General features: G+C 39.7%; 1 protein-coding gene across 5 annotated transcripts in view; it reads left to right on the forward strand.

The window, feature by feature from the left end:
- The window catches only part of MAP2K4 (mitogen-activated protein kinase kinase 4), a 104,153-nt gene extending 79,116 nt beyond the window's left edge, over positions 1-25,037 (forward strand). For 3 of the 5 annotated variants that reach the window (XM_082373330.1, XM_082373331.1, XM_082373332.1), the window contains 7 exons: positions 810-929; positions 3,334-3,385; positions 6,284-6,411; positions 14,437-14,514; positions 16,934-17,082; positions 21,208-21,253; positions 22,450-25,037. In XM_082373330.1, the coding sequence (XP_082229456.1) occupies positions 810-929; positions 3,334-3,385; positions 6,284-6,411; positions 14,437-14,514; positions 16,934-17,082; positions 21,208-21,253; positions 22,450-22,563 (687 nt within the window). In that variant the 3' untranslated portion in view covers positions 22,564-25,037. Of the gene's footprint in view, positions 1-809; positions 930-2,721; positions 2,758-3,333; positions 3,386-6,283; positions 6,412-14,436; positions 14,515-16,933; positions 17,083-21,207; positions 21,254-22,449 lie in introns of all 5 variants that reach the window. The other 2 variants (XM_082373329.1, XM_082373333.1) reach the window with 2 other exon arrangements.
- The last annotated feature ends 2,785 nt before the right edge of the window (positions 25,038-27,822 follow it).

Below are 27,822 nucleotides of genomic sequence, written 5' to 3' on the forward strand. Positions count from 1 at the left end.
GCTGTTTGTTTAAGTTAGATTCCCAGTCATGGGATGACTCTATCAAAGGGTATAGGCACTTTTATTTCTCTTGTTTTATTGTCAAATTGCCTTCAAACTGGTTTAAAACACTGTATAATGCTGCCAGTAGTTTTTGAATGATTTGATTTGATTATAGCCAGCATTTGTTCATTTAAGGAATGTTTATTGAGCCCCTGTCGTGGTGGACTGCATGTTCTAATAGGGAAGATAAATGAAAACCATAATAAATAAGTAAATTATATTTTATATTAGAAGATGATAAAGGCTCTACAGAGTAGAGCAGTTAAGGGGATGCTGAGAGGGGGATGACGTGCATTTTGAATTGGGCATTTTCAATGTCGGCCACTGAGAAGATGGCATTTAAGCAAGGACTTTAAGCATTGGGTTTGCTTTATGTATTTTTTTTTTTTTTTACTAATTTAAGAAGTTTATATAGTTTCTCAAGATTCCTGTAATCTATTTCCTTTGTTAGTGAGAATGAACAGTTTCCCACATATTTTCTGTTTTTCTATTTAATCATGGCAAAGTTTGAAAATTTTTATAAAAGTCCAAAGGTTTTCTATGTAAGACTGTGCCCATCCTTACAATTAAGAGTAGGGAAACTTGGGCAACTAAGTTTGTGTTTGAACATGAGGAGAATATTCTGTCCAGCGCTTTAATAAGGAACAAAAATTAAAAAAAAAAAAAGAAGATTGCTTCTTCTCTCATTGTATTTCTATTTTAAGTAAAGGAAAGGTGGTACTTAATGTTAAGATGTATAAGAATAACCGATATTTGTTTTTTTATAGGGTGACTGTTGGATCTGTATGGAACTCATGTCTACCTCGTTTGATAAGTTTTACAAATATGTATATAGTGTATTAGATGATGTTATTCCAGAAGAAATTTTAGGCAAAATCACTTTAGCAGTAAGTACTTGGTTTTCAAATTGTTCCTTGTATACACACTTACGTAAAGATGCTACTGGAGTTTTGAATGCACACATCTGAATGCCCTTCACAGAATGTTACTGACCTTCCTGGAAAATAATTATAATAGGAAAAGAGACAAAAATCACTTCTGTGGGGTAATTAACACAACAAGTAGTAAGAACAATTTTCAAAATACTACATTGATACTTTTCATTATCGAAAAGTACATATTGAAATCATACATTTCAATAATAAATACTACAGTATTCTTTCCATTAAAATCAGAGTGAACCATAATAGATTGTGCTGTAAATAAGGCTAGAAAAAGCAATTTTCTGCTCCTCTTTCCCTTGTTACTTTAACGGTATTTAAATAGGTTATATTATCACAGTTCCCCTTAAATTAATCAGAATTGCAGCAGTCTCCTTGAATTCCCTTAATTGAAACTCTTGGACAAATTATATTTCCTGTGGTTTAAGATTTGGGCTATTCTGTCTAAACTATTTAAATGGTTGACTAGCAATTTCAGTAACCAGCATTACTACTAATTTGGTCAAATCACTTTTACCATAGTACCAAAAAAGAAAAGAGGCACTGTTTTGCTTACATGTTTATAGTTTTGAAAATGAATTAATGATCATTTTCTTTCTTGTTCTTTTAGCTAACAAAGGTCATTCACAGTTTTTTCACAGAAAGAAAAACAAATTTTTTTGATAGAGTAAAGTTAGTAAGTTTCTTAGAAACCCCTGAGAATCTGAACTAATGACATGACCTGGGTTAGTGGATGTGTAAACTAAACTTTATAGGAAGTTGTAAGATAGATATTCTGGTTGTATGTAATTTCCCCTTTCTTCATTGCATCCTCCTCATCCAGTATAGCCTGCCTGTTAATTGTCAGGTTATCCTGTTTAATCATTAAGGGTCACTGTTGAAATACGTAGACAGTTTCTGAACTGTATTTTAGTTGTAAGAGATACGTGTGTATAACTGGGATTTAAAAAGTCAGATTAAACTCTAGTCATAATCTTAAGATTAATAGGTCTCATGTTAATGTTTTAAATTATTTACCTGAATTAATGCTTAATTTAAATGTTTTATGAGCTGTTAAGATATACACCCTTTCATATAATTTTATAAAGAAGCTGTCTAGTATAAACAAGTTTTACTAGGAACTTGTTCATTATTCAGACAGGTGTATGAAATTTTATGTTGATCACTTTAGTCATCTCTCTTCAGTATACCAAACCTAGCTTTATCTTGGAACTTGTTACTATTCATAATAATTATAATGGAACAATAGTAGAATAATGATAATAGCTAATGGTTATTGAGTGTTTATTTGTGTCAGGCCAAGATCTCATGACATTTTATGTTCATAGCAACTCTCAATGGTAAATAGTGTAATCCCCTTTTTATTTACAGATGACAAATCTAAAGCATGGAGAGGTTAAGTAATTAATTTGCTTTGAATTTCATACATTTGTAAGTGTAAATGATTTAAGCCCAGGCAGCCTGATCCTAGAATCCAGCTGTTAACCACTGCACGACAGGATGATCATGAAGTTGGAAAACATAGATAAAATTATTTTATCCTATATTGCAATATATGTAATGTATACTAATAAATCATTTATTATGTATTTGCCTGTGTTTCTAGACTTGGTGATCATCCTTTATATTAAGCGTAACATTTAAAATTACTTTGTGTTAAATCCCTTCTTGCTAATTAATAACCCCATGAACAAGCCTGGCTGTTTGAAACATTGTTGAGTTTGTGTTCTGCACCCAGCAGCTTGATGGCAGCGGAGACTTGACCTTTCTAATGGTAGGCCTGTGCTTCACTTCTCTATTAGTTTGCTGTTGTAGAAATTTTAATTCAAGTCTCTGTTTCCTCTATTCCTGGAGAAATCTTTGATTTCCTGATCATGAGCAGTGATCAAACAATAGGATAAATTCTGGCTCTGCAAAAATTACTTTGCAGGCTCCACACCCAGCGAGGGTGAATGATTGTGAGAAACTGAGAATTTGGAAAAACTTATTAAATTAGGATTGATAATGGAACCAGACTGTTGGACCTTTTTGTACTAAATATATCTGTTCCTAAAGTTCGATGGTATGAGAAAGATTATACAACTTTTTAATGACTTATTTAAAAATTGTAAGTTACCTGTTTGTTTTTTTAGCTGTCAGGGAAGGGCGTATGAAGGCAACTGAGTTTTCAGATCTAAAATCATAATTTAGCATCTTCAGTTCACATAAAAAATGGACAGAATATTGAAATATTAAGCCTAAAAGAATGCAAAGAGCTACCCGAGCTGTTACTTTACGGTAAGCTATTGTGCTGTTTGATTAGAAGGAAATTGATTGCTTATCCCATCCGTCTCTGCTTTTTCCTCCCTAGACTGTGAAAGCACTAAACCACTTAAAAGAAAACTTGAAAATCATTCACAGAGGTGGGTATGAATTGTTTTTTTTTTTTAGACTAGAAATTAACGTTCTTCCTTAATAGGAAAAAAAATTAAAAGTTACAGTGCATTGTATAACTTTTCCTAAAATACTTGTATTTTTAGCAAAACATACTATATGTACCCTAAAACTTTATTATTAATTTAGGATTTTTTCCCCTTTGGGATTCTATAAATTTCAGTCTAACTTATTAGAATGTTGGGGCTTAGTTGAAAAATAATTATTCATTTGCCTGATAGATAATTAATGTTTCTCTGTCTATACAAATAAGGCAGGAAGGTGAACCTGTGGACCGTCAAAGAAGGATCTGCAGGATAGCACCCTCGATCATTTTAAAGGCACGCTACTGTCCCTATCAAGTGTTTCTTCTTTACTTTGGAGGATATTTTTGTAAATTGAGAAAGATTCTTTAATTAGTATTTTACATTGAAATTCCTCTAAAGCATTTGTATTTGTGAAAACAGTGATCTTGGCCTTATTTAGACACAGGTCCAAATTCAAACATTTGGTGTCTGTCTTTTGGGAGACAGTGGGATTCCTGAATTTAATTCAGCAAATAGTTTAAGTAGTTGCTCTGTCTTATTACTATGCCAGACTTGGGGTAGTGAGGCAGTGGCTTTGAAGAGGCACAGTTCTGTGCCCTCAGTAAATCTGTAGTGGACAAACCCAAGGTGATACATGGCAGTGTGTGATTCAGCCTGACAACACAGGACAGCAAGGAAACAGTCATATTCAGAGATGCGAAAAACCTTGAATTCTAAGGTTAAAGGGCTCTAAGGTTGTGATTAAAGAAATTAGTAATTAGGGCATTGATTTAAGTAATTTTTATTTGAGGTTGACACTGGACCACTGAAATTAGTTAACCTCGAACATCAGAATATTTCATTTAATTTTGCCTGGCTTAATGCTTGTTAAAAATAATATTGGGTAGGCTTCTTATTTTCTCTTTTGGCCTAAAATCATGTAGGATTAGGTCCCTAAACAAAATTATTTTGTTCCTCTTGTACTTCATCTTGTTCTTGTTTTGGATTTTTTCCCTCCCTTTTTTTTGGCTATATTTGGTAATTATGGGAGTATTACCTTAGGGCATCTGACAATTACCTTAGGGATTCTCACCAATCACAATAAAGCACTAAGACATTGCCCAAGGTTAAATAAAAGGGAAAGGCTTCAAAAATAACTTTGGTTTTCCTGTGACTAAATAAAATGATGAATTTATAGCAGTCTTTTTTACCAGCTAGGATCAGTTAGCTTTTTTGCTGTAATTAGAGTGCTTTTGATTACACGTAAGAGAAAATCCTGTTAACTGGCTTAAACTTCAAGGAAGCTCATTATCTGTCATAGTAAGTCCAAAGATAGGGTGGCTCCAAGCACGATGTGATTAGGGTTCAGGCTCCCTTCTCCTGGCTCTGCTCTCCTGAACGTGTTGGCTCCATCCTCAGGGTAGTAACGACTAAAGCAGGTCCTGTGTCACGCCTAGCGTAACAGCCTCTTGAAGAAGGAGCTGTCTCTTTTTGTGCGGCTGTCTTAGCAGCAGGGAGCTCTTCCTTACTTGTCTCTCACATTTTCTCTTGTCTCACTCACGCCCTTACCTAAACTAGTCCCTGGCAAGGAGCATGAGGCTACCCTGATAAGCTTAGACCAATCAGGACCCCGTGTTTGGAGGTGCGGATAGATGTGCACAGAGGAGGATGGAGCTCAGTAAAATGAAAGTTCCGTTAGAAAGGATGATGGCACGGTTAGGAGTGGATGCTTGATAGGCAGTCAGCCGTGTCCGTGATGGTAAGCGTTCTTTTCTGGATTTTTTTGTAGGTCCCCTTCTGAGTTACAGACAGATAGTTTTGTATCCTCTATTTATTTCTGTCCTTTTTATTCACGGAGCCATGACAGTGACAATGAAATGCTTCGAAGGATTGAGATAGGGACAGAGAACTAGTGAGCAAGGGGAGAGAACTGTCCAGCTAGCTGACTTGCACACACTGGCAGTGAGTTAGTTGATGGTGAGTGAGGAGGAGGTGATAACCCAAGGACCAATGTGACAAGACTGTATAAAACCAGGAGAACCAAATGGAAAGGATTCAACTTTCTCAGGTGTGCGGGAAAGCACACACACTCTGAGAATGGTAAAAATGAATCTGGTTTCTCCAGGATGACTCTTAAAGAAGGTTGGTTGGGAGAAACTTGATGAAGCCATCTAAGATCAGGAAAATCTCTCAAGGACAAATAATTATTAAGTGGATGCATTTACTGAGTACTAACAATGTTCAATTTCTGTAATAGGTGTTTTCATTTCCACAATCCTATAAGTTAGGAATTATTACTTCTGTTTTGTAGATGAGGGAATTGTGATTGCTAAGTGAAAGTTCAGGAACTTGAGCCAAGTCACATTGTGAATATCAGACCCAGGTCTTGAACCTTTGCTTTTCTGATCCCGAAGCTTGTGGTCTTTTAGATGTACTGGACTGGATACTTTCCTAAGTTAGATAAAGCTCTCCTTTAACTAAATTGTGAGTTTATAATTTGTATACTTTGCATTTAGTTGTATAATCTTTGACACATATTGTAAAGTAGCTTAGTATACTCTTACAGATTAAATTCATCCTACATGTTTTGACTGTTAAGTAATGAATTTGAAACAAGTAAATTAGTATGTCTCTTGATGAAAACAAAGAAAACGTTATAGAATGCCTAAATTTAATATGAGGAGTTTTTTGATAATGAGTTTTTAGCATTCAGAAAATTTTCTCATCTTCTTAGCTATCTGAATTTTAAGGACTTGATCACTTATGTTTTCTAAGGTTTTTCAGTATTTTTCCTTGAAATACTTTAGAATATAGCTCGTTTGATTGATTACTTGAACGTTGAATGACATCTGTGTCTTGCAGATATCAAACCTTCCAATATTCTTCTGGATAGAAGTGGAAATATTAAACTCTGCGACTTTGGCATCAGTGGACAGCTTGTGGACTCCATTGCCAAGACAAGAGATGCTGGGTGCAGGCCATACATGGCAGTAAGTGCAAAGGCCAAACCTTGCTTGACAGTCATTGCACAGAGAGCCTGTGCCCTTTGGTGCTCTACTACTAAGGAATCTGCTTTGGTCGTGCAGTTTCACCATCCTAGAATATTCTCCTCTTCCACGAAGACCAAACTCAGTTCTAGCTCTTCTATGAAACTTGGCGAAATTATCCCAGTGAACTACTGTTTCATTGTCTTACTGTATTCCTTTTGCCTGGCACTTAGCATTTATGGTCTTTTCTGATTACTATTTTTTCATTATATTCTAGTTAGTTCTCAGAAGGCCTCTTTGTATCTCTAGACCCCCATATGCCGTCTTGACTGTAGGAGGTACTATTGTAATAGACATATTGATAATGTAAGTGGTGCTATTTCCGGTTAGAGAAGAATGGGAAGCCGAATTCCTCATAGAACTCAGTATGTCTCATAGCATGTTCAGAGGTAAGAGAAACTCACTGACACGTGCAAGGTAGAGGCATTAGTTATTTCCCAACCTGGAGTGTCATAATACCTGCTGATGCGTAGGAAAGCTACTTATACTGATATGTTTATTTTGTAACCAGCCAAAATACTGATCTACCTCTTTTTTTTTTTTTTTTTTTTTTTTTTATTTATTTTTGGCTGCGTTGGGTCTTTGTTGCTGCTCATGGGCTTTCTCTAGTCGCGGTGAGCGGGGGCTGCTCTTCTTTGCGGTGCACAGGCTTATCATTACAGTGGCTTCTCTTGGTGCGGAGCACGGGCTCTAGGTGTGCGGACTTCAGTAGTTGTGGCGCACGGGCTTAGTTGCTCCTCGACATGTGGGATCTTCCCAGAACCAGGCTTGAACCCGTGTCCCCTGCATTGGCAGGCGGATTCTTAACCACTGCGCCACCAGGGAAGTCCCTACCTCTTTTTTGAATAGGTTTCAGATGGCACTCAAGGTACCATTCTGCAGGTAGTTTTTGCCTTGGCATTCCTCATATTTATTGGTCTTTCTCATATCTATCTACCTACCTACCTACCTATAATCATATTATATATATTTTGTTACTTTTCTCATGTTTATTTTTGTTGCTTTGCCTAGAACTATATCAATGTTGAATGACAGTATTGATGGTAGGATTCTTATGTTGCTTGACTTGAAAGCAAATGTCTTTTTCTGGTTTACTAAGTGTATGTGTATATATCTGTGTGTGAGAATGTGTGTGTGAGAGAGAGAATAAGAATGAATCAGAAATGGCTATTAAATTTTATTAAATGCCTTTTTGGCATCATTCAGTGTATGATAAAATGTTTCTGTATAGCTGTTGATATGACACATCATAGTAACATAATATTTCCTGTGGTTGAACCGTTCTGGCATTCCAGAAATAATCCCTACATGGTTCATAGTTTATATGTTTAATATATTTTTACATGTGCTATGTTAATATTTATGATTGCTACATAAAAATGTTTGAGATTGGTTTATAGTGTACATTGTAAAGGTTTTAGGTGGGTCATGCAAGTTTTAAAAATCAAATTGGGAAAATTTTCATCTTTATTTTATTCATACAGTAAAAAAGTATTGATCACCTAGTGATCAAAAACATAACTTTGGCCTCCTTGAGCTCAGAAAATTTTCCCCAGAGCTCAGAACAGTTGTGACAGTATAGTTTTCTGTTCTTTGAGGCTGAAATCCATCTTGGCCAGGAGTCTTTGGGGAAAGATACATAATTCTTTTTTTTTTTTCTAAGATTTTTTTTTTTTTATGTGGACCACTTTTAAAGTCTTTATTGAATTTGTTACAATATTGCTTCTGTTTTATGTTCTGGATGTTTGGCCGTGAGGCATGTGGGATCTTAGCTCCCCGAACAGGGATCGAACCCGCACCCCCTGCACTGGAAGGTGAAGTCTTAACCACTGGACTGCCAGGGGAGTCCCCATAATTCTTTGAAAACTGTGAAATTTTACTGTTTCCTTAGCGTCACACATGTGCGTGGGTGGGTGTGTGTGTGCATGTGTATACATATACATACTTTCCTTTTCTTAGTTGTTTTAAGTGTTGGGTGTCAGAGCTGTTTACTGCAGTGCTTTAAGTACCAAGTACGTGGCAGTTTTAAAATCTGTCCAATCTCTTTAATACACCTCCCTTCAAAAGGCGGTGGCTAAGTACAGCCTTGAGTGTGGACTGAACTTAGTCACTCACTTCTCATGAATAGCATGTGGCAGAAATGACAGTGCATCCCTCTGAGAGTAGGTCATAAAGAGGCATGTGGCTTCTTTCTTGTTTTCTTTCTTGGATTGCTCACTCTGGGGGAGGCCAGCTGCCACGTTGTGAAGACACTCAGGCAGCTTTACAGAGAGACTCACGTGGTGAGGAGCAGAGGCTTCCTGCGGTACTGTGTGAGTGAGCTTGGTGACGAGACCTCCTGCCCCAGTGAGGCCGACAGCCCTGGCTGACCTCTCAGTTGAAGTCTCATGAGAGACCCTGAGTCATAACCAGCAACAGAAGTGCTCCCTGGAGCCTGACTCACAGAAACCTGAAATAATAAATGTCTGTTGGTGTCAGCTGTTAAGTTTTGCGGTGCTTTATTATACAAATAGCTAACCGGTACAAAGTGATTCCTGTTAATCTTTTTACTTACTACTTGCTTTCAAAGCATTTTAGTTGGTACGTTTCTGCCTTTTGGGACATATTAAAATTCTTCTTTTAGCATGATAAATGGTCAATTAAAAAATGAAATATTGGAAGAGGTCTGTTCCGTATTATAATTATATTTGTTCAGCACTTTTTTTTTTAACTGTTTATTTTTAAATTTTTTTGGGGTGGGGCTGTGCTGGGTCTTCGTTGCTGCGTGCGGGCTTTCTCTAGCTGCGGCGAGCGGGGGCTACTCTTCGTTGTGGCACGTGGGCCTCTCATCCCTGTGGCTTCTCTTGTTGCAGAGCGCGGGTTCCAGGCGTGTGGGCTTCAGTAGTTGCAGCACATGGGCTTGGTAGTTGTGGCTCGCGGGCTCAGTAGTTGTGACGCACCGGCTTAGCTGCTCTGCGGCATGTAGGATCTTCCCGGACCAGAGCTCGAACCCATGTCCCCCGCATAGGCAGGCAGATTCTCAACCACTGCACCACCAGGGAGGTCCCTCTTCACTTTTTTGCCACTTTAATCTAAAAAAATTGAGGAGTTCAAAATTTGAAAACATTGAGATTGTCAATTTCTCCTTATTCCTTGGTTTTTATTTTGTATACTTTAATACAAAGTAACTTGAGTTGTGTATTTATTATAAATTATATGTTTTGGATGTAAAATTGTTTTACCTACCACTTTTTTGCTGTCTTTGTTAACGTTATAGACCCTATTCTCTAAGTTGATATTTTCCTCTTGTAGTTAATTTTAAAAAGCTTTTTGTTTTTCAACTCCGTACTTCTGGCTTAGATTTAGGATACAGGGTCTTTAATTAGTTTCATGGATCTTAAATCTCTACTCCTCTCAAAGCATACTTTTCAAAATATTAAAAATATTACACATACAAATAAAGAACGAACATGTGTCAAAAATATATTTAACTCATTAATGAGAAAACTGGACAGACAGGTTAGTGAAACTGGCTCAAAGAACATTTGCATAATTCTGTATTTATAGTCACTAAAGAAGGAATATTGCAACAAGATGGCTACTCAAAATATAAATTTGCTAATTATCGCCAGGTCAATAAAATAATAACTTTTGGGGTTGTTGGACAGAAATCATTTGCATCCCTACCTGACAAAAATCTGCAGGTTATTGTGTAACTTAAGTGTCTGGGCCCTAATGGAACAAGTACACTTACACAGCCCTCGGGCAGGCTTGCCGGTGCTCCACTGTGACACTGAAAGGAAATGGAATCCTTTTTTGGATTTATTTCCTGGTGTTGGGTAAGTTTTTCTAACACACATATGCTAGACATTACAGCTGTTTGTGACATAAACATACAGCAGTTTTAGAATGACATTAACACCGTAACCACAAATCATAGGTGCCCGTTTTAAGCGTACAATTTGAATTTTGACAAATGTAGTTAGTCATGTAATCACCACATCAGTCAAGATATAAAATATGTCTCATATTTTATAGGATCATTGGTCCTATTTTCTGTCACTGTTGGTTAGGTTTGCTTTTCCTCGAGTTCTTTAGAAATGCCATCCTACAGTCTGTGCTTGTTTGTGTGTGCTTTCTTTTGAAGATGTGTCGATGCTATCCGTGTGTATATGCCATTCAGTCTTTTTATTGCAGAGAAGTTGTTATTGTATCAATAGACCACAATTTATTTATCCATTCCGCTGTGAGTATCTTGACACTGCTGAGTCTTTTAGTACCTGTTATGTTTCTCCATTGATTTAGATCTTCTTGCTGTCTCTCAGTGATGTTTTATAGTTTTCAGTGTGGATCTCTTGAGCACCTTTTGAATTTATTCCTGAGGAATTCATGTTTTTTGATGCTAATATTGTAAATGGGATTTTTAACTTTTTCCCAATATTTTGCTGTTATTCTAGAGAAATAGAGCTGATTTGCATATTTTGACATTGTGTCCTATGATCTTGCTGGTTTCACCATTAATTTTAGTAGGGATTTTCTAACTAAACAGTTGTAGAAATCCAAATGTTTGTGAGTAAAAGCCATGCTTTTCCCCCCTTACCTTTTTGTACTGGCTGGGACCTCCAATATAATGCTGAATAGAAGCAGTGCCTTGTTCCCAGTATTAATTAGGAAGGACGTGTTCTGTATTTCACCACTAAATATGATGTTAGCTGTAGGTTATTTTACATGCATTTTATGAAATAAGAGGTTTCCTTCTCAGTATGCTAACAGTTGTTGAGTTTTATCAGATTCTAATCCTACATCTGTTGAGATGATCGTATGATTTTTAAAATTATTCTATAAATATGGTACATTACATTGATTTTCAGGTGTTAAGCCCATATTATATTCCTGTGATAAACCCCACTTGATGATGATATATTACCACTTCATATGTTGCTAGATTAGATTTGCTCATATTTTAACAATTTTTGTGTCTGTATTTATGAGGGATATTAATTGTCTTGTAATGTTTTGGTCAGGTTTTCATAAATGGCTATGCTGGCTTCATAAAATGGGTTGAGAGGAATACCCTCCTTTTCTGTGTTTTGAAAATAATTTGAGTAAGACTGGTGTTATTTCTCCCTTGCATGTTTGAAAGAGTTCACCAGTAAACTTACCTGGGTCTGTACTTTGTGGAAAGGTCTTTAATAACAAATTCATTTAAAAATTAAAAAAGTTTTGCAGTTATTCAGATTTCTACATTATTTTTGTAGGTTTTCATTTTCAAAGAATGTCTATTTCATCTGTTTCTGTAAGATCAATAGTAATGTCCCCTCTTTCATTCTGACTTTAATAATTTGAGTCTTCCCTCTCTTTCTCTTGGTCAGTGTAGCTAGAAGTTTGCCAATTTTGCTAAGCTTTCCAAAGAATCAACTTCTACTTTTGTTGACATTTTGTATTGATTTTTGTTCTCTGTTTCACTTAACTTCTGCTTTACGTTTTATTACTCCCTTCCTTCTCCTTGCTTTGAGTCTAGTTTGTTCTTCTTTTTCTGTTTCCTTAAAGCTGTCAAGTTAGGCTGTTGATTTGCAATCTGTCTTCTCTTCTAATATATGCAATTACTGCCATAAGTCTCCCTCTGAGTAGTACTTTCACTGCATCCCACAAACTTTGGGTGATTTCATTTTGGTGATTTCACTTCCATTGAAATTGAACATGAGTACTGTGAAATAATTTACTGAAATTATTTCAATAAATAATTTCATTGATTACTTCATTTTGTAACTTCATTTTATTAATATTTAGTTCAGAATATTTTGAAATTTTTTCTTGAGACTTCTGTGATCCATGTGTTTGTTTTTTTTTTTTTAATTAATATACTTTTACTTTTTTTTTTTTTAAAGTATTTGTTTATTTATTTATTTATGGCTGTGTTGGGTCTTCGTCTCTGTGCGAGGGCTTTCTCCAGTTGCTGCAAGCGGGGGCCACTCCTCATCGCGGTGCGCGGGCCTCTCACTATCGCGGCCTCTCTTGTTGCGGAGCACAGGCTCCAGACGCGCAGGCTCAGTAATTGTGGCTCACGGGCCCAGCCACTCCACAGCACGTGGGATCCTCCCAGACCAGGGCGCGAACCCGTGTCCCCTGCCTTGGCAGGCAGACTCTCAACCACTGCGCCACCAGGGAAGCCCCATGTGTTATTTAGAAGTGTGTTCTGTTTGTTTTTAATTTTTTCTTTGAGTATGGTTGCTTTACAGTGTTGTGTTAGCCTGAACTGCACAACAAAATGAATCAGCCATACACATACAGATATCCCCTCCTTTTTGGACTTCCCTCCCATTTAGGTTACCACAGTGCATTAGGTAGAGTTCCCTGTGCTATGTGGTATGTTCCCATCAGTTGTCTATTTTATACATAACATCAATAATGTATAAGTGTCGATCCCAGTCTCCCAATTCCTCCCACCCCACCCCTTTCCCCCTTGGTATCCATACATTTGTGATCCATGTGTTACTTAGAAGTGTGTTGTTTAATCTCCAAATATTTGGGGATTTTTTAGATATCTTTCTGTCATTGATTTCTAATATAATTACTTTGTGGTCTAAGAACATGCCTTGCATGATTTCAGTTTTTAAACATAAAGTGTTTTATGGCCCAGATCATGGTTTATATTAGTGAATGTTCCATGTGAGCTGGAGAAGAATGTGTATTCTGCTGTTGTTGGATGGAGTATTTTCTCTCTTGGTTGACTATCTGGGATTTTTATGTAATGTGTATCTTATCAGGTAAATAAATGTATTTATAACTAAAAGTAAAAGTGAGGAGCTTCCAGTGAATATTTACGCAACACAGTACTCATACTCAAAACAAAATGCACAGGTCTCCAAACTAATTGTCGCTGGCAGGCAGAGAACATAACACAGTGGCCATTATGCTTCTCTGGACGCTTCTTTCAACAGCAGTTACTGTCAGTCTTAGCTAAGGATCCATTGTCAGCTCTGGGCTACTGATACCCTCTCTCTCTTTTCTTTTCTATCCCTGACACACTATGTAAATAATGGTCCCTTATTTCAAGGAAATGTAAAAATGCTCCCTTCATAGAAATTACTAAAAATGATTTTTGCTGTTTTTATGATAGGATAATGTATTATGATACTGGCAATGCCTTAATTTGGTTAACAATTAGACTAATTGACAAATATCTTTAAAGATATAGATGTAAATCTATATCTTTTTTTATAATTTATTTATTTTTTTTTGTCTGTGTTGGGTCTTCGTTGCTGCGCGCAGGCGTTCTCTAGTTGCGGTGAGCGGGGGCTACTCCTCGTTGCGGTGTGCGGGCTTCTCACTGCGGTGGCTTCTCTTGTTGCGGGAGCACGGGCTCCAGACACGTGGGCTTCAGTAGTTGTGGCACGCGGGCTCAGTAGTTGTGGCTCGTAGGCTCTAGAGCGCAGGCTCAGTAATTGTGGTACACGGGCTTAGTTGCTCCATGGCATGTGGGATCTTCCCAGACCAGGGCTCGAACCCATTTGCCTTGCATTGGCAGATGGATTCTTAACTACTGCGCCACCAGGGAAGTCCCGTAAATCTATATCTTTAAAGGTATCGATATTTAGCTTTATGATAAAGAGTGAGTGGAGCAATTATAATAAATTTAGCTCTTACTTGCTTTTGTGTCTCAAATATACTGTGCTATGTCCTTATTCACTGAAGCAAAAAGTGATAAGATCCAAAAACTTAGTCTTTTTTTTTCTTCTTTTTACCATTACTTGCTACTAATCTGGCCCTGTAATTCTTTATGTTTTTCCTTTTTCCTCCCCTTTTCTCCCTCTGTCTGTTCTCAGCTTCAGTTTTGTAAACTCTTTCCTGTTACTCCCAGTCTGTCCCTAGACATGGATTCCTCTAGGAGTGTGCTGGCATTCTGGCTGCCTACCCAGCTCCTGCTTCCATTACTTGCTCCTGGAGGGTGTGTGTAATGAATGACTGTGATTTCTCTTTGTGTTTTAGCCTGAAAGAATAGACCCAAGTGCGTCACGACAAGGATATGACGTCCGCTCTGATGTCTGGAGTTTGGGGATCACATTGGTATGTTCATGTTCACTCAACCTTGTCATTGTCGTGTTATAAGACATTTAGAGATAAAAGAAAATTTAACCATAACCAGTCTTTCACCACTCATAAGAACATATCCGGTCTCTTCTAGTCTTTGATTTTATATACCTGTTTCTCCCTGCCCCCCAAGTGTAGAAAAACAAGTTTTTATCTTAAAAATCAAGCTAGAGTTGATTATTTCCCTGGTGGTTTTGTGAAGCGCCTAGGGCTCTTTAAGGTAGTGGCTCTGGATCTCTTGGCCACAGATACTAGGAGTCAGAACTGCGCTCAGAGCAGGAACGGGGAGGCCAGCTCACCTGCAGTCGGTGCAGCAGTGCAGCTGCATCCCCATCTCCAGCCGGAGTCGTATGTCCAGTAATACTGTGGACAGTGTGTGTATTAGGTGCACATACTTATATGTATGAAGGTAGTTACATACTACTTGGAATCTTCTAATCACCGATTAGAAAAGTCACAAATGCTGAAAGTAATTCTATTGTTGAAGGACAAGAACCACTGAGGGGACAGTTCTCAGTGAATGCCTTAGAACAACACTGAGCGAGAAGAGTGAGAAGACTACTTAGTTTGTAACTAACAAGCACGATGAAATATAAACTGTCTCACCTGTGGACTGTATTGAAATTTTGGTTCTATTTTAAAAATAGATTTATTTGCTGATTTCCTTATTACCAAAATTTGTTTTGAAGTTTTAGATCTATTTTCTTGTGCTTGCTGTTTTACCAGGGCTGAATGGCACTTTTCTGATCTCAGACAGAGCAGCTTCTTCCACATTGGAATTTTCCATCAGTATAGGTGAATTTTCCATCAGTATAGGTGGGGCTGTGTCCTGTTTGGTGGTAGGCAACCCAAAACTTTTCCTCCCATCTTCAGTAAGACCCCAGAGCCCCGAGACACCAGGTTCAGAGCAGTGAACTTTTCCTGTAGCTTATTAAATAATCTCCATTTGCTCATTGGCATTATAGGGTGCTAAGATCCTATTCCTGAGGATCACACACCCTTGTGAGCTGTCCTTGGTGCGTCGCTGTGCCACACCTAATGAATTCTGCGTCTAGAGACATGAAGGCTGACAGCTCAGCTCTGCACAAGACTCCATCTGGTTTCCCTTGTGACCAGACGTGGGAGACACCTCGTGGAGTCTTTTCTCAGTGTGAAGCCACTAACCAGAAGGGATTCCTTCCCAGTTAGTCAGGAGAGAACACAGAACTTGGGAATCTTTTAGGTCCGGTGACTGGAGCAAGACCTATAGCTACCAACTGAGACAACTGTTTGCATATAAGGGATAGTCACGATTCAGAAATACCTATCTATATCCAAGCCAGTTATGCTTAAAAAGCAAGTTTTTACTTTATTGTAAAAACAAAATTTTGTTCTGTGAAAGGTTTTAACATAGGAATATTTTTAGCAATTTCCTTTAGTACCTCTGGCTAAACTTTGTTTAAAAGCAAGGCGCTCAGTACTTATAATTGCTTTTTAATTTTTCATAGAGACATTATTTTCATATAATTTTTTTTAAATTATGAGATGTGTGAAATTAACTTCTAAGATTCTAAGTCTTTCACCTTATGATGTTGTATCCTACTGTTTCCTTCTCTTATTAAAACCTGTTCTCAAGAATGAATCTAATGAAGCAATTCCCATTGCTGTGAATAATCAAGGAGGTTTACTTCTTCCCAAGCGTCTGTATTTTTATCAAAAAGAAACCTCAGCCAAAGGAGTGGATTTGCGCATGTGTGTGCGTGCCCACCTGCCTGCTTTCCCACAGGCGCATGTGCAGAGCTGGAGGAGGCCTCTTCTGGGGAAGAAGGCCCTCCCGTACCAGCTTCCTGTCGGAGGATGGCTTTATGGTTGCTTGCTCGCCTTCCTTTCAGTGTGCAAACTGGCACTTTAATATGTGACTAAACTGACAAAATCAAATCTCAGTGGAAGAAGCTCCAAAACCGTCTTCTCAGATAGTGCTCTGTCTGTCATGTGCCATCTCTGATAAGTTTGGGGTCGCCTGTCAGTGCATGTAAAATGGGGTTCATTTAGGCCATGCTGCAGATTTAAACCTAGTTCTTGGAAAAAGCACAATTTCTAGGTTTCCATTGTCCTCAGAACAGTGGGAGAAAGATGAGAATACAATTCACAAATATGTTTGACCTGTGGCAGATATGGACATACTATCTTGATTTCGATATGGACATACTATCTTGATTTCTAAATATCCTTTCCACTTAGCCTTAATAATTCTGAAGATTGCACCTCAACCTGATCTTGATTTGAGTCAAGGCTTTTTCAAGAGTTTTGCTTGGAGTTTAGATTTACAGTGTGGTCTTTCCAGTGAGGAGTAATAAGTACTGGATTAATAAGTAATGCCCAGTGTATTTTGCTTTTTCCTCTGTGTTCTCTTTAGTACGAATTGGCCACAGGCCGATTTCCTTATCCAAAGTGGAATAGTGTGTTTGATCAACTAACACAAGTTGTGAAAGGAGACCCACCACAGTTGAGTAATTCTGAGGAAAGGGAATTTTCCCCAAGTTTCATCAACTTTGTCAACTTGTGGTGAGTATTTGATTTATGAATGCTCAAAGACATACGGTGAGAGGACAGTGAGGTAATTACTTAATCTCAGCCACAGTGGTACTTTATACTGGGGAAGGGGAGCCTTCTTCATACCGCTCTGTCTTCTCAGCCGGGACTCTGGATCACTGTGGCTACGTGGAAGGCCCCAGCAGCCTGGCGAGGCATCGCTCTCTTATTCCGCTGCTCAGGTACTGATGAAAAACAGATGTGGGTGGTGGAGAAGCTGCTGCCTCCAGATTTCTAGTACCTTGTACACGAAATGCAGCCTAGGTGAGATTGATCATCTTATTCTGATGTGGTTCTAACAGTGAAATTGTACCAGAATCACTTGGAAGCTTTTACTAAGTTAAGATCCTGCCAGATCAGACTTTCAGGGGTTGCTCTCTGCTCTGACCTGACACGTAACCCAGCTGGGTGTACGTAGTAGTGTCAGGCCCAAAGCTCAGTTGGTAGAACCATATACTGGCTCACGGAGACCTCATTCCAAGGAACCTTATTCCAATAAAGTTCCTTATTCTAGGAACCCCACGCCTGATATTGTTCACTCCCCTTTTTAACAGGTGTGTATGTGTTTGTAGCATGTGAGAATAAATATACACTGATATGGCAACAGGACAGTCGTGCCTTGTTATCTAAATTTTAAATAAAACCTGTTTTGTTATCATTTGAATATTTTTGATAATTATTCTGTTTATCCAACATGATTTAAAAGTAAAATATATTTATGAGCAAAAAGCCAGAGCATTTTGTATATTCTTCTTTCATTCTTGAAAATGTTTTTCTTTTTCTTAATTTTTTCTTTCCAGGAATGCGGTTTCTCTCTACTCTTAGGTCCTGTAAGACTAAGACTTAATGTTTCACGGTCTAGCATTGCCCTCTTTTTGAATGTGTAGAAAACATTTGTTTGACTCCAGTTTTCAAGTCCCTTTCATCCTCTCTAACCAAATTCTACTTTTGTGTTGGTTTTCAGAGGGGAGAAGAATACCTCAAGATTTTTAGATAGAAGAGGTCCATAAGGATGACTCAAATTGGCTGCTTTTTCCTTTTAAAAAACAATCTACTTTTACCAATTTGCACACATATATACAGTATATAATTGCAAAATGTGATCATTTTATATATTCCACTTTAATGAAATATTTGGTTAAAAGAATCTGTGTGAGTCATAGAGCATAATATCTAAAATAATCACCTGGGAACACTCCACCAGGACTGCTTTCTTCTTAATTCCTGATCTCTCTATTGGTTTTGTTTAATATGTATATATATTTATATTTACTTTTTATTTCTGTGTCCCGTGGTTCAAGTTCTCGCCCATAAATAATGGTTATAGACTTGAATCTCACGTTGTTTTCCCTGAGTAGGTACATAGTTCCATCTCATTCCAGATCATTAAGGTCTACAGTTGAAGTATTATCTGTTTTTGTGATATGCTCATATCAGCTCTCCACATTTGTCCATTCTCCCTTCTACTGTCCCTGAGCATTTTCTGTTATCTAACCTGGATCATTCAGATTCCTATTTGGTTTCCTCATAATCCAGTATCACCTTGTTCCAAGCCATTTTCCTTCTTTTTGTCACAGCTGTATTTTTTTATGATGTATGTCTATCCAATCATTACTTCTTGTTGAAAACTGTTTAGAATGTGCCTTCTTAATGGAGTGCTGTCACCCCTAAGGGACAAAAATTTGTTCTGGAGAGCCAGAAAAATCTTGCATAGCATAATGGTTTGTAGTAAATATGCAGTATTTAACTTTCATGGGAAGGGAGGGTAATAATGAAAAAATGATGAAGAAGCATGAAGTCTAATGCTAAGAAAAGCAACAAATGAAAACCTACCATATAGCTCAAGGAACTCTACCCAGTGCTCTGTGGTGACCTAAATGGGAAGGAAATCCAAAAAAGACGGGATAAATATATACATATAGCTGATTCACTTTGCTGTACAGTAGAAACTAACACAACATTATAAAGCAACTATACTCCAATAAAAATTAATTAAAAAAAAAAAGAAAAGCAACAGACTAGAACATAAAGCTGCTTTTAATTGAGATGAGATTATGGAATAGTCTAAAATACACTTAAAATAAGTATATTTAAGATGCCCAAGGAAGTAAAGGTGTAAGTTTCATTAAAACTGAGGAAGAAGTAAACAGAAATGAAACAGTTGGATATGAAAACTAATTAGAAGGCTTGGAAATGAAAAAACATAGCTATTGATACAAAGATACAACAGATGTGATGTACTCTGGACTGGAAACACTTGAAGACAGAGTTGGGGAACTGGAAGATGGACTTGAAGGGTTTCCCCAGCATGATGTAGACTAATATGTATGAAAGAAAATAGTTAAAAATCAGTGAGAAGAGAATGAGTAATTCTAAGATGTATATAATGGAAATGAAAAACAACTCTGAAAGTGGAGAAACAATATTTAAGGAGATAATAGTGGAAAAGATTTGAGAATTGATCTAGGATAGGTGCTCAGATTTCAGTTAAAGTCTCTGTATCACGTAGGATAAATAAAGGTAAATTTATACGAAAATGCACTGAAGCAAAATTGCAGAACAATGATAAAGTAAGAGTTGGCAGGAAGAGAACTTAGAGTACCTGCAAGAATGAATGAATCAGACTGACAGCAGACTTGTCATCAGCAACACTAGTTGCCAGAAAACAGTGGAGTCATAGCTCCAGACTGCTGAGGAAAAATAATTGTCAGCCTCATCCTAAAACTTTGTACATGGGCACTCAATTATCATTCAAAATAAGGAGGAAATATAGATTTTTTTTTTTCAGGAAGGGAAAGCCTAAGAGTTTACCATTTATAGATTGTTTTGAAAAGATATATTTGATCAAGAAGAAAAGTAAGCCCAGCAAAAGGGTGTTGCAGGTTGGTTCCCTGGAAAGCAGGCTTTGGGGACAGTACTAAGTGTACAGGAAGTTGGTTAAGTGGTAGGTGGCGATCTTTGGATCAACAAACAGCAAAGGGAGGGAAAGCAGCGTTAGGCAGAGAGGGGAGCTGCGCTGCCAGTGCAGCCTCAGCAGAAGCCTCCAGCAGCCCCGTAGGAAGCTGTGGAGCTGGGCTGGCCCTCCACGGTTGACTCGTACGGGAGGAGGGTCTTGGAGTTTTATGCCCCTTTGTGGATCAGTCATTAGATACAGGCTGGCGCCAGAAGGCCGAGGCGGCTCTCTTCAACTGACGCCATCCCTTAGAGGCCACAACCGAGGGCTGCCTGCTGGCAGCCCCCCCGGCAGTGGAGGAGTAAGTCCTTCATTCCTAAAGAGGGCATCTGTGTAGCACAGTGAGGCGTCCACTACAGAAGGTGCAGCTGTGAAGAACAGCACTGAGTTTAGATATAGGGGACCTGTATTGCCCAGATTCACGTCTGATACTAAAAAAATGAATGTAATTGAGGTTGGAGGAGAGTGGTGATTAAGGTACGGTCCAAGATAGATCGGGAAAATACAAACAAAATGAAAGCACTTCTGGCAACATTAATTAGACGAGGTAGAATTGAAGGGGAAAATGTCAGCAGGGCAGAGGTTTTTAATATATCAATATAGTCCTTAGTGACGTTGTACTACTGTAAACTTTTGGAACAAAGAACAGAATTAAGATACAGAGTGCAAAAATGTTTTAATTCTAAGGATAAGTTTATAAAATTCATATGTAGTTTATCTCCCAGACTCGCTGGATTACAAGTTTCTCTTAGGGTAGTGTCCATCTATATGTGTATATATTTAGAAACACACAGATACACAGACATATACACTTACAATTTTATACTTATACATGCATTTATACGTTTAACTACATAGTATTCTAACATGTAGCTATGCCATGATTTATCCAATTTTCACCAGTTAACTTGTTTCTAATTTTTCACTAATGCTCCTACATTGAATATCTTAAGGGTAAATCCTTAGATTGTAGATTGCCTAATTTTTTGTGTGTTTTTTATGTTTGGCAGGTTGTCTGCTTTGTGACTTTGTATCTGAAGGAAAAAACAACTACCTATTTGATTGTAATATTTTGTTCGTGAAAATAAAAATACTTGGGTAACTGTGTGTCCATTTTAACGATGTTAATTTTTGTGTTATTTTAGCCTTACCAAGGATGAATCCAAAAGGCCAAAGTATAAAGAACTTCTGGTGAGTCTGAGACTTTGGGAACTGGAGGTATCTCCTCACTCCTGAATCCTCCAGCATGCTGGTTCACTAAGCAAGCAGCCGGCCTCTCTGTCATAGACTGCTTGACCTTAATGAGTGTTGTTAAAGAATGTTTTAAAGCAAAGAGATTTGGAAAGAGAAAATTTGTAGGTCTAATTTTCCTACTAATTTACTAGCTAGATTCTCATGGAAAATTTTGGCCTTTACATGTTATAAAAACTACCCGAAGGAGCTTGAACATTCACTCTGAGGAGCCATTTTCCACTGCGTGGTCTGTGTGTGTAACACAGCCATAGGAATTTATTGTGCTTATCCTGCTTTTATTAAAAGCTCTCACACAAACTGACATCGTATGACCAATTCTCATTTCTTTGGAAGTTCTCACCCTTCCATGGAACTCGGACTTTTTAAGCAGTCTACCGGATCTGGCCTTGGTCTTGGCAGTGAAGAAAGTCCTGTGACCTAATAATGTGGGAATATTTTAGGAAAAGACCCACTTGTCACACTAGCTTCTGGTTCTCCAAGGATGTTAGGTAGAACTCCAGTCAACCCCGGCACTGACTAAACGTATTTGGTCAGTGTACTTAGCAAAGCTATGAAAGAAAAATATCGCTGGGGGTGGAGGACGAAAAAGTGAGTTTGCAAGGCAGATACAGAGCCATGGGCTTTGGAGAGCACAGCACACAAGCTCATGGGAGAAGTTTCCATTGTGCCTCTTTTGGAGTGGGGGTCAGAAGGGTCGAAACTGAACCCTTTTTGTAAGGTCCTCCTGCTACGTGTGGGGAGGTATGGGAGGTTGGAGTTCATGCCTGTGTCCCACGAGGAATAGCGACCGGGATTCATGCAGCTCTTCTTGGCTCTCAGATGGCGGCGGAGGCTCCAGCTATGTTTTGTGCTGAGCAATGTACCGTCCTGGTACACAGATAAGCTTCCAGACCTCACAGCCAGGGTGGCTCCTCCAGAGCCTGACACCGTGTATCGTATCTCAGCGGCTCACACCCGTGAACACGTCTGCGTGGAGTGCAGACTGTGCTTGCCTTGCTACAGTCGTTTACAGCTCGACCTGGCCGGAGCCTGCAGTTCTGTGCTGTGTCGAAACTGGGAAAAGTTCCGTGTGAGCTCTGATGCGAATATTGATCATTTTTCTTTTCTTTTTCTGTTTTTCAATATTCTTGCAGAAACATCCCTTTATTTTGATGTATGAAGAGCGCGCTGTCGAGGTCGCATGCTATGTTTGTAAAATCCTGGATCAAATGCCAGCTACTCCCAGCTCTCCCATGTATGTCGACTGACATCGCTGCTACGTCAGACTCTAGGCAAAAGGGCTGAGAGGAAGCAAGATGTAAAGAATCTTCATCCTGTACCACAGTGTTTTTATTGCTCGCCCAGACACCATGTGCAATAAGATTGGTGTTCGTTTCCATCATGTCTGTATACTCTCGTCACCTAGAACGTGCATCCCTGTAATACCTGAGCGATCACGCAGTGTTAGTGCCGGTCAGAGAGACCTCATCCTGCTCTTTCGTGATGGACGTATTCATGAAATGTGGAAGTTCGTATGATCAATTTGTTGACCGTGATTAGATCACATCTTAAATTCATTTCTAGACTCGAAACCTGGAGACGCAGCTACTGGAGTGGTGTTTTGTCAGACTTCCAAATGCTGGAAGGATGCGGTGATGGGTGCGCTGTGTCTGAACACAGACTCGGGCTGGAGTGAGAAGAGCGGGCACGGCCAGCGAGACACATTGCCTTCTGGAGCTGGGAGACGGAGGAGGGGTTTACCTTCTTCACCAAGTGCAATAGGTTTACTGATGTGACATTCTGTTGCTTTACAGCCACCGTCGATGTCTGGGGATGGATGTACTTAGCCAAATTCCTTCCCTGTTTGAGATATCATGTTAGATCAGAAGGAATTTATCTTTACCAAAACCATGTTGCGTTCAGAGAGGTGAACACTAAAAGACTGAGACAGGACAGAACGTGTTCTTTTCTCCCTCCCCAGTCCTCTGCTCTTCGCTGGGCAGCTCCGGAGTCTGCCACTTGTCAGAGAAGGTGCTGATCCTAAGAACTTTCATGCTCAGAATTCGGTGTGCTGCCAACTGGATGTTCCACCTGCCACAGACCACCTGGACTGGACGAAGAAAAGAGTGTGGAGGGCAAAGTTTACAGATGTTTTTAACCCTAGAATCTTACCTGGAACAACTTGTAGCAGCTACATATTTCCCCTTGGTCCCAAGCCTGATGCTTTAGCCATCATAACTCACTAACAGGGAGAAGTAGCGGGTAGCAATGTGCCTTGATTGATTAGATAAAGATTTCTTCTAGGCAGCAAAAGACCAAATCTCAGTTGTTCGACATCACTGGCCCAGGTCTTCAGCTTCTGCATCTCTTTGCCCACCTGTGTGGTCTATTGCCACTATGTGACTTCTGCTTAATCCAATATTTCGCCTTTTTCTCCTATATCAGAAACGTTTATAATTACCAAGGATGTTCCTTACCAAGGATTTTTAGCCCCCAGTCTCTCACATGCTCTACTGTTTAAAAGGCTGGAAAGCGTGGGGCCCGGCTGATGTGGTAGGTGATGAAGGAGCATCTTTTCTAGAGACACCGCTTGACCAGAGGAGGATGGGAAACGGCAGTCTCTTAGGTGAGACCATCACCTGCGAGAATCTCGAGCAGGTCACCACCATTTCTTGGAATTGGGAGTCTACAAAAAGACAAAAACCAGAAAACCCCCAAGGAACCCCAGAATAGTTCTAAGAGGCCGTTTAAATCTGCCATCTTCTGCTGTCCTTCCTCCCTTACCCATGGGCCGGGTCTCAGTGGTTTCCCTCTGGCCTCCCTGGCCCCGAGCGTTTGTGTGACAGTCGGTCAGGCAGCACCGTGCGTGGCTCCCGCACACTGGAGTAGAAAGCTGCCGTGGTCTGAGACGCAGATGGGGCTGCGACGGAACCAAATAGTGGTAGGTGTTGCTGTGTCTCCTCCCAGGTGACGGTCACAAACACTTCTCAACAATAAAGGGAGAATGGTGCTGTTTACGGTTACATACCTGTAAATTTCAGAATTCACCCGTGGTTTATCGCTTTGGTCCACTTGCCTGGTTTTCCTGTTTTCTCCCCCATGGCACCTGAAGCCCAGGCTTCCCAGTGCTCTACAGGAGGCCCTGCAGTGTCTGCCTCTGACCACACCAAGCCATCCTCCTCCACCGTTCCCGGGGACACCAGAGGAATCTGCATCTCTGCCGCCAGCCTTCTGTCGGCTCAGCATAGGGTCACTTTGCCATGTACCAGTGGAGATAGAAGCAATTCTGACTGTCCAGGAGCTAATCTGACCGTTCTGTTGTGTGGATGACCACATAAAAAGGCAATTTTAGTGCATTAATCATAGATTATTATAAACTATAAACTTAAGGGCAAGGAGTTTATTACAATGTATCTTTATTAAAACAAAAGGGTGTATAGTGTTCACAAACTGTGAAAATAGTATAAGAACTGTACATTGTGAGCTCTGGTTATTTTTCTCTTGTACCATAGAAAAATGTATAAAAATTATCAAAAAGCTAATGTGCAGGGATATTGCCTTATTTGTCTGTAAAAATGGAGCTCAGTAACATAACTGCTTCTTGGAGCTTTGGAATATTTTATCCTGTATTCTTGTTTGAATTCTTCCTCTATTTAAGATATATACATGGAATCGAAGTGTTTATGTAATAGTTCTATCCTTTTGCCTGCAGGTCAGTTGTAATAAATCTAGGATGTGATGACGACTTTGTAATTTGATTTTCTGAAGCCAGACCCTGAGAGGGGAAAATCAAGTAAATTCCATTAAATTATCTGTGCATTTCACATTGGGAAAAATTCTCTTCTTCTGGAAGTGTGTATGGCTTCTTTCTTCCCCCCCCCCCCACCCCCCCCTTCTTCTGGTTGCTGTTTCTCTGCTTATTCTTCTTGGAAAGAAGCTTTGCTTTCTGTTTGAGCGGGCGTGATGATGGGGTCAGTTCAGATTTGTTTCTTTCTTGGTTGCCCTGGCCTGACCCAGCATTTCTTACTGCTGAAGGAGGAGGGTGCTGTGTCACGGTGGAGAGACAGCGTGTGAGAACCCGGCCTGCCGCGGCCCGACGTCTGGCTGCTGCCCGTCCTGTGGCTGCTGGACAGGCATCAGACGTCAGCTCAGATGCCTTCGTTCTCGGCTACTCGAGAGAGGAGGGGGTAGGGAGGAGATCGGTGGGTCAGAGCCCTGCAGAGGTCAGGCCTGGGAGGTTTATGGATGGAGGACAGTGGAAATGAGCAAAAGCCTTAGAGGCCTGGGAACAACCACAGAGAAGAGCCTGGAACTCCAGCCCCGGACCGACCTGTTGTGCCCCCAGCTGTCGCTCGTTGACGACATCCTGACTCGTTGAACACAGACTAATCCAGCACCTTACCCTTTTCCTGTGCCTGCTGCTAACCTGATCTCGGAGGCAGGAGACACCATCACAGGAGCAGGTGTGGTAGCTATCGAGCATTGTCCAAGGAAGGGTGTGGCCAGAGGAGTCCTGGCCCCTCTGGCTGAGCCTTATCTGCTGGGGAACGGAGACCCCGTGGAGTTTCCAGATCCCAGCTGAGCACCAGCTGTGCGCAAGACAGAGTGTCGCAGGTGGACCATGTACTCCGTGCTTCGTGGACACTACCTGTGTTTGCTAACCTCAGCTTATCCTGACTGTAGCCTTCCGAAGTCAGGTGGTAGAGGCCCTTTTTAGAGATTAGAAAAATACAAGGCTCAGAGAAGTGAAGTTCTGGCTCTGATAACAGTAGGGAGGAGAGCTGAGATTCACATCCAACACTTACCATAAGAAATTACATTAATTAAAACACTGCCGTCAAGAACGTGTTGAGCTGAGCGCCGGGAGATTGAACTATGGGGATAGCTCCACTCACAAGCCTTACCAAGGCCTGCTTTGTTGTCTTGAAGTCCGAGGTTCTGGGGCCACACTGGGGCTTAGTGGCCGCCATGAAGGCAGCTGTGTAGAAGGTAGTTACTTAGAACTAACCAGAGAACTCTAGGTCCTAATTCTTAAGCGCAACATCTGAGAATTCAGTATAGAAGCCTTGAGGTCCCCATCAACATGATGACGTAATGTGGCAGTCACTGAGGCAGGAAAAGGACTTGAGGTGGCTCTTTTAGTATTAAAATGCCCTTTCACTTCTTGATTCCATCCATCTGTCTTAACTGCAGGAGGATAGATTAGGGATGCATGAAGTCTTGAAGGTGCCCGGATGCTAGCTGCCCGTCTTAGAGGTGCAGAGGTGGTTTGTGTCCCCAGCTCTCAGCCAGAGCTGTATGCTCCAGTCACATCCGCAGCATCTGTGCTTGTTACTGGTGATGCGACAGGTAAAGAACCTAGAAACCATTGGTCTTGACCTTGTTGGCTCCCTTAAATACCTTGTTAAGTGGTTTGAGGGAAAATCCAGTCAGCAATGGGTGGCTTCCTTCGGAGGGTCCACTGTAAGACAGGTATCATGGAAAGTTGGTATTAGACCGTGTAGTGTAAGGAATGCCCATAGTCTGTGAAACATCAGCTTCCATTGTCTTCTGGGGATTTACTACAGACTAAAGTGATGTATTGTTTGGTCTTCTCCATCTTTCAGGTAAATGAATATCCAGGAATTGTCATCTCAAACCTTGAAATCATCATATGGGTTAATAATTCAATATCCGCAATAACAAATTATTTCTGATGATATGCCAAAGTGTATTTATATTTCTTAAATGTAAAATGTGATTCTGCTATTTAAAATTGTCAATCCATATATAGCATAGTGTAAAGTCAAAATTGAGTCATCATAATGTATAATGAGTCAAATTTCTATCTGCATGTGAAATTTCTCTCCACATACACATTTTGCTGAAGAACTGTGAAATAGGACTTCTAGTTTTTCATAGCACTTACTGATTTAATATGAAGACAACTCTTTGAGGTCGAAAGGGTATTGTTTCCTCAGTCTTACAGGGACTGTAAGTTAGGAAGTTAACTTACAGTTAACTTCCTAAGTAGTTAGGAAGTTGCTTAAGGTCATAATCATATAAGGAATTGTACATCATGCCAAGGAAGGACTTTATCTCATAAGTGCTGGAGAACCAGATGAGATTTTAAGCAAGCAAGTGGTTTGATGTGTTTTGTACTTTGGAAAAATCATTTCAGTGACTATGTACGCTGGAATGGAAGTGGGGAGATCTAAGACCAATTAAGAAACTTGGAATATTCTAGGCAAAAGTTGGGGGAGGTGTAGTAGTGGAATGGACAGGAGAGGATTTAAGCGACAGCTTGGGGTGGAATTAGCTAACTGGCTCCTGATGAGGGGAAGAAAAGGGTGGGGTGGGAGCCTGGAAGAAAGTTGTTTTCCAGCTTGAGTGATTAAGGTTCCTGTACAGAATCTGTGTGCCATTCACAACCTTTCATTGTTTACTGAACCTGCTCTGCTCTGCTCTGTTATGCCTTCTTCTTGGTGTCTAAGCTTGTCCCTTCCATTTGTAATTCTTTTCTTCACTTGTCTTTTGAAAGCACCTGC

This window comes from Balaenoptera borealis (genome assembly GCF_965194805.1).
Source record: "Balaenoptera borealis genome assembly, chromosome: 20".
NCBI classification, from domain to species: Eukaryota; Metazoa; Chordata; class Mammalia; order Artiodactyla; family Balaenopteridae; genus Balaenoptera; species Balaenoptera borealis.